At 42.5% G+C, this 15313-nt stretch overlaps 1 protein-coding gene and 1 long non-coding RNA gene across 4 annotated transcripts in view; one reads left to right on the forward strand and one right to left on the reverse strand.

The window, feature by feature from the left end:
* LOC309531495 overlaps positions 1-3324 on the reverse strand; it is an 80811-nt gene extending 77487 nt beyond the window's left edge. Inside the window, exon 1 of the long non-coding RNA XR_014219336.1 lies at positions 3290-3324. This is a non-coding gene — a long non-coding RNA (uncharacterized lncRNA). The remainder of the gene's footprint in view (positions 1-3289) is intronic.
* Positions 1-15313, forward strand: part of NME7 (NME/NM23 family member 7) — a 79103-nt gene that overhangs the window by 29413 nt on the left and 34377 nt on the right. For all 3 annotated transcript variants that reach the window (XM_082221030.1, XM_082221031.1, XM_082221032.1), the window contains 4 exons: positions 2762-2867; positions 9210-9274; positions 12029-12097; positions 13356-13457. In XM_082221030.1, coding sequence (XP_082077156.1) covers positions 2762-2867; positions 9210-9274; positions 12029-12097; positions 13356-13457 — 342 coding nt within the window. The remainder of the gene's footprint in view (positions 1-2761; positions 2868-9209; positions 9275-12028; positions 12098-13355; positions 13458-15313) is intronic.

A 15313-nucleotide genomic window follows, 5' to 3' on the forward strand; every position in this document is an offset into this window, starting at 1 on the left:
ATTCATAGCACTATAAAATGCATGTAACTAAGGAACTACAAAGTGTGAAGGCAAAAGAAAGCTGGTGTAGTCCTTGGCACTTGGATGTATCCCCACCCCAGCAACTATTCAATAAGAAACTTCTTTCCCTGGTTTCCAGTCTTTACTTCTCATTTTTGTTACCTTCTTCCCTCCACTAACTTCTCCTTATTTTGTTGGGCTCAGCAGAGGGAGGGAAGTGACTATAGGTTCAGGCCCACAGCCCTAGAGATGACTGCACTGCTAGGCAACTGGCATTGTTTGTGCACTTGCTGGTGTAGCAAAACATCTGGCAGTCACACACCTGGTCTTTGTAAGCCTGACGCTGTGGAACTTGTAGCTGTCCAATGGACAGACCAGTTGTGGCAGAAAAGTGAGGCCTCTGGAGCTGGAGTAGCATATATAGACTCTGGAAAGTACACCAGTACATTACTTTGGGCTATTTAGAGGACACATGAACGCTAAAATAAAAGTATATTGGCCTGAAAGAGAAGGCAAACTTTGAGAGGGAGAAAGAAAGTTTAATATCTTGGAGCATGCATTTAAAATGTGAGTGTGTGCTCTCAAACCCATCACAGCACCTTGTAACAGCTGGTTCTCATACCAAGATCTCCACACATACTATATTATAGCACTTAGTTTAAGTCTCTGCTCCACCTCATGTGTGCCTTATTAAGCTACCCTGAAGTCAACTGTCTTTTGCTGATTTAAGCACCTACAATTTGTTAGCAATTGTGCAAAACAAACCTCCATAGCTTATGAAATTGGTAAGCTATGAACTACAGTACATTGCAGCTCTGTGCTCATGTGTGTGCGCTTAACACTGCATGTGCTCTGGAGGAAGAGAAGATTATTCTAGCACCACCCCACTCAGATGTTGAACTGGAGAGAGACTTGAACCCTAAAGAACAACAGCGCTAGCAATTCACATTAACAACATTTTAACAGGCATTTCCCAAAAAGTCAAAAATAGGGATAGTTTAGATCAGAGAATAGGGACCGTCAGTAGTCAATGGGGTATTGAGGAGCATACTGGGAAGCCAGCTAGCTCAGTTTGTTAGCTGGTGCTGGTAACGCCAGGATTGCGGGTTCGATCCCTATATGGGTCACCTGCATTGCAGAGGGTTGGATTAGATGACCCTTGGGTACCCTCCAACTCTACAGTTGTATGATTTATTGCTGTGTTGATGTTTCTTTGCCCTGGAATGCTGCAGGGATCATTTAATATAGGCTGAGAAAGAACAAAATGGTGGCAAATTGAGTTATTTTTAAATGCTTTTGCCTTGGAGGGATTACAGCTGTGCTTTTAAAAATATAGTTCATTTTTCACTCTTGAACTAAATATTTAGTTGCACAGTTCTCTTAGACGTGATTACAAATTCTAATACCCTAGTGTTTTTGTTTTACTTCATAATTATTGGCGTGATGCACAGTGGTTCGGATTGTGTATTGAATGAGCAGGTAGCACAAACTGTTATGTAGCCTTGTACCAGTTACCAAGGAAACCTGTAGGATGCAGCATCTGTAAATTGTTCTGGGAAGAAAGAAATAGCTATTAAAGTCAACCTGGACTAAATTGTTTGCCCTGCATACAAATGAAGAGACCACCTGTTCGAATTTGTTATAGTTAAAGGTTGTTTTGTTCCTTCCCAACCAATAGTAGGTTGCATTTACAGTTTGTCACCTGCTGAGTTATCCAGGGCAGTATGTCTATCAGCATGTGAGACATACCACTTCTAGTGTTTGCTTCTGCTTTTTGTGAGTTTTGTAACCGTGGGTGTGAGGTTTTCCATTCCCGGGGATGGAGAGATTCCAGCACTCAACCCTGCAAGATGGCCAGGAACATCTCACCATGGGTTGGTCTCTGTGCTGTTGACTTTCCCCCCCCCCCCCTTCCTTCAAGCCTTGTCTCTCCCACTTGTGGAGATGGGGATATAGTTGCCCTTTCTCTTCTCCTCTCGGCTAGCTGTGCCTGGCCTTTTTTCTGCCTGTGAATCTTCCACTCCTATCCTCTCTGTTCTCCTCTCACTCTTCCAGTGCATTGCTTTGTACCTCTTCTCCCAAGGGAGGGGAAGAAACAAGAAAGCCAAAGGGGAGGCATGCACAATTCTGATGCTTGTTAGGCATTCCTTAGGCATACAAGATGGTCCGAAAGATGTCATTGGGGGAAAGTGGCTTACAAATATGATTATAGAGCTGCTCTACAGTTAAGGCAAGAATTTTTTTCAACATTTTGTCATTACAAAGTCTGAAAATTATGTTAATCACGAAATCCAGGTAATTTGTCTTATTGGTACAAAACCTGGCATGGAGAATTCACCTTGTGAAGGGTGCTTGCCAGGAAGAATGGAGTTAGTGTTTTAAAACTGTTGTATTGAAGGACAGATGCCCTATGTTTGTGCTTACTCAGAACATATCTTAAATTATGGAAGGTGAGTAGTTCCCTTTGCATAGGTAGCAGCATGAGCAAATTTGAACGTGAAGCTTAATGGAATACCATATGTGTATGGGGTTTAATGGAGTGTAAGTGTAAATATGTTCGAAACCATGCTTCTGGAGGAAAGCGTCACAGAACACTTTGAAATACAGCCATCGGCTAGATAATAATAAATGGGGGAGGACGTAGGATTTCAGTATTGCTTTGGGAATATGACTCTGACCCTCATAAACATAACTGGTGTCCTATGACTATGAATCATGCACTTGTGCACAATTAAATGTATTTAATTCCAATTATTTTCAGGAGCTGGAGTTGTTCTTTCCCTCCAGTGGAGGCCGTGGACCTGCAAACACTGCAAAATACACACACTGTACTTGTTGTGTTATTAAGCCTCACGCAGTTAAAGAAGGTAGGTGACACTGACCTGACCCTCGGCTGAAAGTGCCCTTCAGCAGCTCTCTTCTTAGCTGAATAGCTGCCTAGATTTAGACTTGCAGTATTGCTACCATATGTGTTTTGTGCATGGCTGGAGGTAAGAAAGTTATGTTTTTATTTTATTTTAGCTCACAGCTTGTTGACATTTAACACAGACCAAATTGCATAAATGCTAGCATTTGAGAAATTATGTTTAACAGCGGTTGATGTTCTCTGTACTTCTACAAGGCTGCATGCTAATATGTACTTGTCCATAGAAGGCCTATGCGTGTGTAAGTAGCAAAATACCACACAACCTGTAATGTCTGACCTCCTTGTTGTTGTTTAGTCATTTAGTCGTGTCAGACTCTTCGTGACCCCATGGACCAGAGCATGCCAGCCACTCCTGTCTTCCACTGCCTCCCGCAGTTTGGTCAAACTCATGCTGGTAGCTTCAAGAACACTATCCAACCATCTCGTCCTCTGTCGTCCCCTTCTCCTTGTGCCCTCCATCTTTCACAACATCAGGGTCTTTTCCAGGGAGTCTTCTCTTCTCATGAGGTGGCCAAAGTATTGGAGTCTCAGCTTCAGGATCTGTCCTTCCAGTGAGCACTCAGGGCTGATTTCCTTAAGAATGGATGCGTTTGATCTTCTTGCAGTCCAAGGGACTCTCAAGAGTCTCCTCCAGCACTGTAATTCAAAAGCATCAATTCTTCAGCGATCAGCCTTCTTTATGGTCCAGCTCTCACTTCCATACATCACTACTGGGAAAACCTCCTAACCAGAGGCAAATGAAGAAGAAGCTGAGTGGGTGGTGGTGACCCAGACGCTGAGCGTCTGTGATGCCCTTGTCACACATCCATCTTGGTAACTTTGTTCCCTTCGTCTGGACGAGAAGAAGCATTCTGTGACAGACTAGGTAACAAAGCATTTTGCGACAGAGTAGCCCAACTCCTAAAGGGCTGCAAGATGGCCTCAGTGTACACCATTGTTATACACACACACCCGGCATCACCTTTCTTGGAAATACGTTCAAACAGATGATATTCCCCTTCTGCCAAATAAAGCAATCAGGGCAAGGGGAGACTTTGAATTGGAGGACATAGATGCACTTCCTTTTCAGGTCACTTGGGTACCTGGAAACATGTCCAACAGAATTTTAGCCTTCCCTTAAACCAGTTATAATCTGGCAACATCTGGAGAGCCACAAACTCCCCATGCCCGCCTTAGACTAATTTACACATGCAGTACTAAAATACAGAGTTAGCACTTAAAAATCCTTGTGATTTATTGAAAACATATTATTTTTGGTGGAGTTCTTTGTGTTGTTTCTTCATCAGATCAGCTGAAATGGTTGATGTCTAAACATAACCTTATATAGAAAACTGCTCCCTTTCCCTACCATCAACCATTGGGAAATGATTAAGACTGTTTACAGTATGATTATATGCTTTGGTTCAGCTGCTGATAATTTCTAAAACAAATTTGTATAAGAAGCAAATGCTAATCAGAACCTTATTGTGATCTATGCAGCCTTTGGGGCATTGTAGTTTTTAGACCCCTCTTCCTAAAAGTTGATATGGAAGATTCGACATCAGGTTACCAGGCATTTGAGAGGGCAGCTGGAGCATATTTAAACTTCTTACAAGTGAAGATTCTGTGGCTTTTCTACCACTAGGCAACTGTCATAAACCATTATATGGTGGGATAAGGCACATGTGAATCAGTATGCGTCAGCTGTATTCAAGTTATCTAAAGCCAGCATTCGCTGTTTTTCTAAATGATGTCTAAAGGAAGTCATGTTAGTCTGTTGCAGAAAATATTACAATTCCTTGTGGCAAAATGATTTGCATGGTATCTTATCAATCCAAAATACTGGTGCCTATTATATGACTTATGGGTACTTGGGAAAAGATCTGCATATTTCTTAGTAACAACCCTTCTACTTGCCTTACTTTAAAAAACTAAGGCTGCAATTCTATATCCCGTTACCTTGGAGTAACTAGCTGATCTCACTGGGACTTAATTCTACATAGACAAGTATAGGATTGTGCTGTCAAAACAGCCAGCGCCTATCCTGTTTCTGCTGGAACTAGTCTGACAATTGCAAATAAAATCTGTCCATTGCATTATTGGAAGTTGCTCCCAGATACTTAAATACATCACTCCTCTCAGCTGTCTACCATCTTTCAGTGCAACGTTTGCTTTTATTATTTAAAACTGTCTTTTCTTCTGCCCTTCTACTTTGTTATGGAAATAATGGAAGTGCTTTTCAGAGATTGCCAATGCCTACCTTCAAGAGGCCTGCAACTGTTCAGTTTTTACATGTATTTAAATGCACACATTGTTGTTTTTCTTCTTAATTTTTCATCTAAATTTTTCCAGCATCTACTGATTAAAAATATTGGTCATACAGTGGTGCCTCGCAAGACGAAATTAATTCGTTCCGCGAGTTTTGTCGTCTTGCGATTTTTTTCGTCTTGCGAAGCACGGTGTCGGGAAAGTTTTGGAAAAGCTTCAAAAATCACCGAAGTCTTTAAAAACCTCAAAAAAGGCTACCACACCGCGTTCTATGAGTTGCTCCTCGAAGTCAAGTCGCAACTGTATTAACGGTGTTAAGAAAAAGGAAACAAACTTGCAAGACGTTTTCGTCTTGCGAAGCAAGCCCATAGGGAAAATCGTCTTGCGAAGCAACTCAAAAAACCAAAGATCCTTTCGTCTAGCAAGTTTTTTGTCTTGCGAGGCATTCGTATTGCGAGGTACCACTGTACAGCGGTACCTTGGGTTACTTAATTCGTTCTGGAGGTCCGTTCTTAACCTGAAACTGTTCTTAACCTGAAGTCCCACTTTAGCTAATGGGGCCTCCTGCTGCACCGCCGGAGCACGATTTCTGTTCTCATCCTGAAGCAAAGATCTTAACCCAAGGTACTATTTCTGGGTTAGCGGAGTCTGTAACCTGAAGCATATGTAACCTGAGGAACCACTGTAATTTAAAGCCGAGACCATGGGTTCTTATCTTTTCTCTGTCCTTATTGTGGGCTTTTAGCTTCAGTTCACTCAATAATAGTGGAGGAAGACACAGATGCTCACCTGGATTTCTCATTTTAAAAAGCTTCTGGTGTAATGGGGTTTGAATCTGTCCTTGGCAAACCTGATACAAGCTTTGTCTTAGGGGCCTCTTGGTACTGCTGAGGACCTCATGTTTCCTGCAGAGAGCTGATTCTCAATGGCTGTGAAGTCTTCTTGTATCTTAGCTTTGCTTTTCCACCTGAACCCATGTTTTGGGAGCCAAGGTAGATGATGATTTATGTTTTTGGCTTAGTTTTTTGTATTCCCCTCCTCCTCCACTATGGTGGTTTCTCTAGCTCTTAGCTGAGACACATATTCAGTCCACGTGGAGTGAGCTACTGCCCATGTGCTGCCTTGTTTAATAACGGAACAAAAATAAGGATTATTGGTTGACCCTGTATCTTGTGACTTTGCAAGAGAAATCCAGTGCTCAGAATGTGCTTTCCCTGCACTTAGTAACCACAGACAATGGTTGCTGTTCCCAATCTGTAAAGATGGGTGAGGGCTTCTAAATTAAGCAGAGTATATCTGCTGCAGCTTCTTAGAATTTAATCGCAGAGTGAGGCAGTTGATTTTCCAGGTCCATCAGCTGTGCCGAATTTATCTGTGTTGTAAGTATTATGCTTTGAAGGCAATCGTAGTGAGATATAATTGAGGACAAGCAGAGTGGCGAGACCCAGAATGCAAAATGCATACCTTTTTCCCATGGTGTTTTGCATAAATTGTAATTCAAAAGGAAGTCAGCTAACAGGAACATGATTATAGTTTCAACTTAGGTTGAGATCTAAGAGATCAAAGTCCACAGGCTCTATATGAATTATTATACATCAGCTGAATTGGCAGTGCAAAGTCCTCTACAGATCATATCTTAAGAACCGTTAAAGCACTCCCATAATGTATGTTCTTATTGGACTTATGCCCAGTAAACTGAGGTTTTGATAAGGGAACTCTGGGATTTACCAACAACCTTCCTCCCAGTATTCACACAAGGAGGAGGACACCTTCTTTCTTCTTAACCCCACCCACTTCTTCCAGCTGTATTCTCCTCTTGCCCTTGTGCATTGATTTTTATATTGGAGTTGAAGACTGTAAAAAATTGCCTAAAGCAAATACAGTGGTATCTTGGTTCTCAAGCGCCTTGGTACTCAAATGCCAAAAACCCGGAAGTAAGTGTTCTGGTTTTCAAACATTTTTCGGAAGCCAAACGTCTGATGCAGCTGTTGGCTATTGTTTCCGGGGCACCTGCACCAATCAGAAACTGTGCCTTGGTTTTCGAACATTTCAGAATTCAAACTGATTTAGCGGTGTGTGTTCTGAATGCCATAGCTGACTAACTGGCAAGCCAATTAACAGATTACCGTATTTTTCGCCCTATAGGACGCACTTTTTCCCCTCAAAAAATGAAGGGGGAATCTGGGTGCATCCTATGGGGCGAATGCAGGCTTTTGCTGAAGCTTGGAGAGCGAGAGGGGTCGGTGCGCACCGACCCCTCTCGCTCTCCAGGCTTCAGGAAGACATCCGCAGCGTGGGGAGCCTTGCAGGAGTTCCCCGCAAGGCTCCCCACGCTGCGGATAGCAGCCTGCTGCCCAGCGCGAGGGGCGCCCTGAAGCAGAGCGCCCCCTGTGCCCGGCAGACATCCGCAGCGTGGAGAGCCTTGCAGGAGTTCCCCGCAAAGCTCCCCACGCTGCAGATAGCAGCCTGCCGCCCGGTGGGCGGTGCGCCCTGATGCAGAGCGCCCCTCGCGCCGGGCAGACATGGGCCAGCCCCACAAGCTCGGGGGACAGCAGGGAGGCGCAGCGCTGCCATCCTGCTGTTCCTCAACCTGGTTCGGTTTCCCCGACCTGCTTTTGGGAGGGAAATAAAGGAAAAAATTTTTTCCTTTATTTCCCTCCCAAAAAACTAGGTGCGTCCTATGGGACGAAAAATACGGTAATCTCTAGATCGCAAAACGCAAAGGTTGTTGTTCCAACCCGTAGTTGTTCATGCATGTGCAGCTTTTACCAAAGCCAGCACCCTCTGATTGCTTTTAAGTTTTTAGATCTCCTTTCTTTGAATTTGTCCTTATGTGTCACAAAGCAGTGAATTGTTAAACTGCAGAGTAGATGTTGTACCGCATCACTTCATCTGATTAAAATGCGCTTGAAGATTATCTGTTCTGTATTGGTGCCTAGTAACCTAATGCTGTCTTGGAGACATAAAACCTTCCCTCTCTTGTTTTTTTTATGCCTAGAGTTATTTGTTATGCATTTTTGCTAGGATTAGTATTACATTCCTTCAGTTGTATTTAGTAATGCCTGTGATTTCTTTTGTACTTTGTCACTAAAAATTAAATCCTAAACGAACACTTAATCTGTAGCTCTGATTTGGCTTAGAGTAATCACATTTTAAAGATGTAGTCTTCCTAATTTTTAAATAGCCAGTTTCCTTATTGAGTGAGGTCTGAATATTTTAAAATAAGTTTAATCCCCCCTCCATGTTTTATGGGCGCCAAAATATTTGTCAAGTGCTTTCCTCATTATCCAAAACTCAGATGTAGGCATGAACTTGTTTTTGGTGCAGAAATCAAAACCCAGACTTTTACAGAAAAAAGAAGAAGTTATACTTAGCTGTTACAGAGCTGGGCATATATTTGAAAAGTGAAACTCCTGTTTGTGAAAGGCTAATTGTGTTAAGGATAATGCATGCATTTAAATTGGTCTTTCTGTTTTATATTGGGATCATATGTCACAGCATCTGTGATCTTTTTTCTCACCTAGCTAGCTCTCTGTTTCTTGCACTATTTCTTACTTTCCCCAAAATGTAACAATATTTGCACATCTCTAATGTTAGGCCAGGTAGAAAAACTATACAAATTGAATGAGTTGCACTATTTGGAGATAAAGCCTATAAATGGGAATGTTGGTTTGCATAATTTGGGTGTATTTTACTTCACCCTAAGTGTGAAAAATCAATGTTGTATAGCATAATCCTAATCATTTTTACTTGGAAGTGATTTCAGTGGGAACTACTTCTGGTTAAATTTGGTTACTGTTGAATTGCAAGGAGCCTAAACAGTGACATTTCTTCCTGACTTGGTCACAGCCTTTTATGGTTATTGTGAGCCCATATGAGCAATGTGCCTGCCTCATATACCCCAAGTAAATGTGCAAGACACAAGTGTTCTCATAAAAGCAACTGTATTATAAATGTTTGATGTGCTATAGCAAAGTAGTCCCAGGACCCCAGCATTTGAGACAAATTTCTGTAACCGAAACTTTTTTCTTCACAGGTCTGACTGGAAAGATAATAAAAGCAATACTTGATGGAGGATTTGATATTTCAGCCTTGCAGATGGTAACTCTTTCTTCTTGCTCTTTGATCAGACCTTTTCTCTGATGAGATGAGGGGAAAGCAACCTTTGCCACCTGTTGCACCCTCTCCTACACTAGCTTTTTAATGCAGTTCACCTGGGCAAAGCCTTGCCTTCCAGCAGCAAGCCCATACATATCAGCTGCCTCTTACACCTGCCTATTTTTAAAGGGTGTCAGGTTCCCAGTCTGCTCTCTTGCATAATACAGAAAATAAAAAATAGCCTTTTCAACCCTACTATACTCCCCCAAAATCATTACCAGAGGAGGAGAAACCTATATTTGGGAGTAAATCCCCATTGAAATTGGTTGATAGAAATGGACAGGAACAGGCTGCAAATAGTCTATATTGAGGAGTGTCTGTCTGGTTCTGCTCACAGAGGAACAGTGAGAGCTGTTGCCTTCTTTCTCATTTATGCACAATTTTCATTCTTGCTGTCTCTGTATTTTTCTTCCATCTCAACAGGTGGGTAAACAACACCTTATTATGCTGCATTTCAATATAAGCTCAGTTCCTTTTGGCTGACTTTGACTAAGGCTGACTTTGACTTATCAAGGTTACTTAGTCTTTAAAACTGAAATAATTCTAGCCAGCTTGTCAGAACTGACTTGCGTAGTAGGTGAATATGCATGTTTTACACTATATATATATATATAAAGGTAAAGGGACCCCTGACCATTAGGTCCAGTCACGGACGACTCTGGGATTGCGGTGCTCATCTTGCTTTACTGGCCGAGGGAGCCGGTGTACAGCTTCCAGGCCATGTGGCCAGCATGACTAAACCGCTTCTGGTGAACCAGAACAGCGCACGGAAACGCCGTTTACCTTCCCGCTGCAGCAGTACTTATTTATCTACTTGCACTTTGACGTGCTTTTGATCTGCTAGGTGGGCAGGAGCAGGGATCGAGCAATGGCTCACCCTGTTGCGGGGATTCGAACCGTCAACCTTCTGATTAGCAAACCCTAGGCTCTGTGGTTTAACCCACAGTGCCACCCGCGTCCCATATAATGTGTGTGTGTGTGCACGCGCACACACACACCATTATTTAGACAGTTGTCTATACCGTATTTTTCGCCCCATAGGACGCACCTAGTTTTTTTTTTGGGGGGGAAATAAAGGAGAAAAAAATTATTTCCCCCCCAGGCGCGGGGCTGTGGCGGGGGATGCCCGAGCTTCCCCTGACCCCAGCCCCCAGAACAGGCTATCTGCAAGCCTAGGGAGCCCGGTGGGAAGTCGCACCGGTCTCCCCAGGCTTGCGGATATTTGTCCCCCGAGCTTGTGGGGCTGGCGCTGGGGAGAAGCTCGCTCTAAACCAGGTCGGGGAACAGCGGGAAGGCGCGCTGCACCTTCCCGCTGTTCCCCGAGCTTGTGGGCTGCAGGCTGCTGCCCGCAAGCCTTGCGAGCCCACGGGAAATCCCGCCGGGCTCGCAAGGCTTGCGGATAATTTCCTGAAGCCTGCATTTGCCCCATAGGATGCACACACATTTCCTCTTCATTTTTGGAGGGGGAAAAGTGCGTCCTATAGGGCGAAAAATGTGCTAATTTATTATTATTTATTACTTCAATTTGTATCCTGCCATGGTGCTCATGGCTGCTAACAGCGACAAGATAAAAATACAGTAGAGGTGCTAAAGGTTATATAACCAACACAAATACAAAAGAGCAGATAAAAGTCAGAACAATAAAAATCCAAGTATAAAAACAGTGGGCAATTAAACACCTTGAGCATTGCAATAAACAAGTTGCCCTGGCAGGCCAAAGGTTTGTCAAAATGAAAAGGTATTTACTTGGCACTGGAGGGTCAACAGACAAGGCAGCAATTGAACTGTGGGAGGGAACCCCAAAGCTGGAGCGCAGATACTGAAAAGGCCCTCTCTTGTGCCCCTGCCAAATGTACTCTAGAAAATGGCAGGACTGAGAAAAGGGCTTCCCTGCAAGATTTTGGCACTCAAGCAGGCTCCTACAGGGAAAAGTGTTCCTTCAAGTAACCTGTTTCCAAGCCAGCTAGTGCTTGCATAATGAATACTGTAATGCTTACCTTTCTAATGTAGAGTGGTACCTTGGTTGTCGAACAAATCGGCTCCAGAACGTCGCAAACTGAGTGTTCCGGTTTGGAAACGTTCTTTGTAAGCTGAACATCTGACACAGCTTCCAGAGTTTCCAATTGAGTGCAGGAAGCTCCTGCATCCAATTGGAAGCTACGCCTTGGTTTTCGAACCGTTCTGGGACTCCTGGAACAGATTAGATTCAAGAACCAAGGTACTGCTGTATTTAGATTCTTCTTGTCATGTGGCTCTCTGACCCCAGCATGAATGTGCTGTATATTCCCTCTTCCCCTCCATTTAACAGAGTTGAACTTGCAGCAGCAGCGAATGGAATCTTTTTTTTTTAAATGTGCTTTGTTGAGTTTTGTACAATCTAAATGGTACACGAAAGAGTAGCAATAAAATGAAACAAATGTGGGTATTTTGTGATTTGTTTGATAAGATGAGACATACATGTGGAAAACAGGAAAAAAAGAATGAATCACAAATGGGATCTTGATCTCTGGTGTCTTTTAAATTTTTATCAGCTTTTCTACATAATACTGTGTGAGGGATTAATTGAGAAATAAGTTAACGTCTCCTCAGGTTGTGTATGAAAAGAAAAGGGGCAACAATAATGTTTGGAGATGTATACACTTGTTCCCACTGTACACAGAATAAATACTTTTCCTTTCTGTTCTTTCTTACGTGCAGTTCTATATGGACCGTGCAAATGCAGAGGAATTCTACTCAGTTTACAAAGGTGTTGTCGCTGAATATGCTGTAAGTAAGCGCTATAAAGTCTCTCTTTATTTTAGGGCCCATTTTGGATAGAATCTTAATGGACCGTCCTGAAGGCTTATTGTCAAGGGCATGGCACAAGCTTTGAGGGACTATAAAGTCACTTTTCAGTGCTGCTCTTCACCTCAGCCACAAAGATTTCAACCTAGTAATGTTTTTGAATTGGCATGACAGACTGCGCAAGTGATGATTTTAGTTTGGCTCAACATAAAACTTGTCTTTTTCAAATATTTTAATGGATAGGGAAACACGGCAAGAGTTGTATTTGATACTGCTGCAGTGGCTGAGTTGAGTAGGTTTCTTCCAGCAAAAATTCTTGATACTAAGAGGCTTGGTTGCAACATAACCAAATGGATAGTGTCTGTATTTTTTAAGATCACTTAACCTCACACTGAGAAATGATATATGCATTGTGACTTCCTTTGTCCCTGCCAGCAGCAGCTGATGATGTGGAAAGGAGGCTTGGAAAACCACAGCATGATGTTCATTCATTCTTTCATTCTTTCATTTATTTATATACTGCATTTCCACAAGGTTGTATCCAAGCCAGTTCACTACATGTCAGATGAACATATCAATACAACAATGTAAAATTAAAGTATTAGCATTTCCAAATAAACCTTAGTGTCAGTAAGTAAATCCATGATAAGTATCAGTCAAGCCATACAACTAAAGCAACCAAATAACACAATAGAAATAAAGCTGATTTGTCCAACAGCTTAAAATTGAACACAAGAGAGAATGAAGCTTAATCAAAGAAATAAAATATACAGTATATTCCAAAGAGGTGATGTTATGGTATGGAGTAAGTTCTCTTATGGATCAGCAATTGGTTAAAGAACAGGGTGCAAAGAGAAGGAATAAATGGACACTTCAAGCAATGGAAGGATGCAAAAGATGGAGTCCTTCAAGGATCTGTATTAGGATCTGTGCTTTTTCGCTTTTTCATTGATTGAACACCGAGGTGGCAACAGTGGTGGTCTGATGAGAGTCTATGTCAGTGAAGTTGAAGAATGCAGACTAGCCCCAGAATATATAAAAATCATGAGAGAACTGACACATTTCATTAGGAACATTTCTAGATGTTAGAATGGATAGAACTGCTTTTGAAAACAACATGCAGAGAGTGGTCTGGGCTGGCTTAGATTTTCTTAAAACAAGAAATGATGCAAATTGATATACAGTGCAGATTAAAAGGTATAAAAACCATTTAACAATCTGTTCCTTTTTCCTGTTGCAGGAGATGGTTGTGGAACTTTGCTCAGGGCCTTGTGTTGCTCTAGAGATTAGGCAAGTAGATCCTGAAAAAGTATTCCGAGACTTCTGCGGGCCTTCTGATCCCGTAAGTAACTTACTTGAGAAGTTTGTATCGGGGCCAAAGCAAAAGTGATGCATGGGGTTTGAGATTGTCTCCATCAAAGTTTTTGGTTTTTACTTTAAAGGAGCCTGGAGGCAGTTGGCTTTGTTTTTTTATTGGAATTTAGAAAATCTCCCAGGAAATCTAAAATTCCTTCCAAAGCTGCTATTAGTCCTACAGGGGAAAATATACCTGCATGATGCAGATGCCTAACACCCTGTCAGATGTTGTTGTGGTTGCTCGAGAGTAACCAGGCAGGACTCCGACCTGTCTTTTACAGGCTTTATTTTGGTGCAAACTATTTACAGTGCAGAACATCATAAGTTCATGTCTGGCTCAATCGCTAGCAGAATGCGGGAGTGGTCTGTTCTTGTACCTCCCCCAACATAAAGTTTTGTCACCCCCAGCCTTTTCCGCCCCTCCCTGGGCCTCAAGCTACTGCGCATGATGGGTGAAGGCAGGGGTGTGCTTCCCTCCTCTCCGGCTTGCTGAGGTGCGGTGTTAAGGCTCTTTCTAGCATCCTCTGGCTCTTGCACCTCTTCTCCACTGGAGGTGGGGGTTTCCTCCTCGCCGGAAGAAGAACTGCTTCGCAAGATTTTTGGAGGCTCCCTGTAACACAATTCCCCCTCTATCTCTCGCCTCTGCGCCGATGGCAGTTCCCTGACACACCCCATACCCCACCTTGGGAAAAGTGGGTATCATAGCAGCTGCAGTGGAAAATAGATGGGGCAATGGGGGAGGGAAGCGTTAAACACTCTCTACCTTAGTGCGGCTTCTCCAGTCAAAACAGAACCCCCCCTCCCTATAGCTTCTTCAAAGTTCAAAAATTGGGTAGATTCAAGTGTAGATCTCTTGTGTTGCGTCTGATTTGCTACTCTGTTTTAAAAGGAATGGACAGATCTGTTAATTTCACTTTATCTGAGTTTCTCATTTCTCTAGTCTCCAGTTTGCCACATTACTTTTTTTTAAAAAAATGTCCTCATGGAAATTCATCAGCATTTATCCTACTTATACACATTACCTCAAGCAGTTTCCCCTAATAAAATACATTTTAAATTTAATTTTAATGAATATATTTATATATAGTTGTTCACATATTTTGGTTTTTTAAAGATACCTGTGCTTTGGTTTCCAAATTGATCTGAAAGGTATGAATTAGGTAGGTTCTATTAAAATGCAAACCAGATTTCTCCCCCACCCCTTCTGCGTGGCAGCATAGTAACAGCTAACAACTTTAGAAGCCTACAGTTGAAAAAACGTTCTATTCAGCTAATATAATGATCACTTAGAGTCATGGTTTACAAGCAGAAAGGACAGCTACACCTTAACATATGTCATTTTTGTTGCTGTCATGATTATTTATGCAGCTATGACCATTGCTAAGCCTTCTTTGCGTTAGATATGAAAGTACATCACTGGAGTACTATTTAAGCTACTCTAATCTATGCCAATTCAGTGCTTGTTACTCAGAAAGCAGTGCGAACAACCATACTTTAGGATATTTGCCTCTTGCTACTAAGCCATGTTGGCAACACTGCAGCTCATACTGAGCTACTGTTCTACTGGGCTAGTGTTGTTGTCAAAAAGGGGTGAAAGTGATGCAGACATGTAATAAACCTAACTACCTGTAAAATGGCACAGATGGAAGGGGTCAGGCTATAGATCTATGGCAGAGCATCTGCCTTGCATACAGAAGGTCCCAGGTTGAATCCCCAGCATCTCTAGGTAGGGCTGGCAAACATTCCTGCCCAAACCCTGAAGAGCTGCTACCAGTTAGTGTAGACAGTGTTGAGTAAGATGGGCCAGTTGTCTGACTCGCTATAAAGCCCTAAACGGACCTT

This window comes from Podarcis vaucheri (genome assembly GCF_965113315.1).
Source record: "Podarcis vaucheri genome assembly, chromosome: 4".
Lineage (NCBI taxonomy): Eukaryota > Metazoa > Chordata > Lepidosauria > Squamata > Lacertidae > Podarcis > Podarcis vaucheri.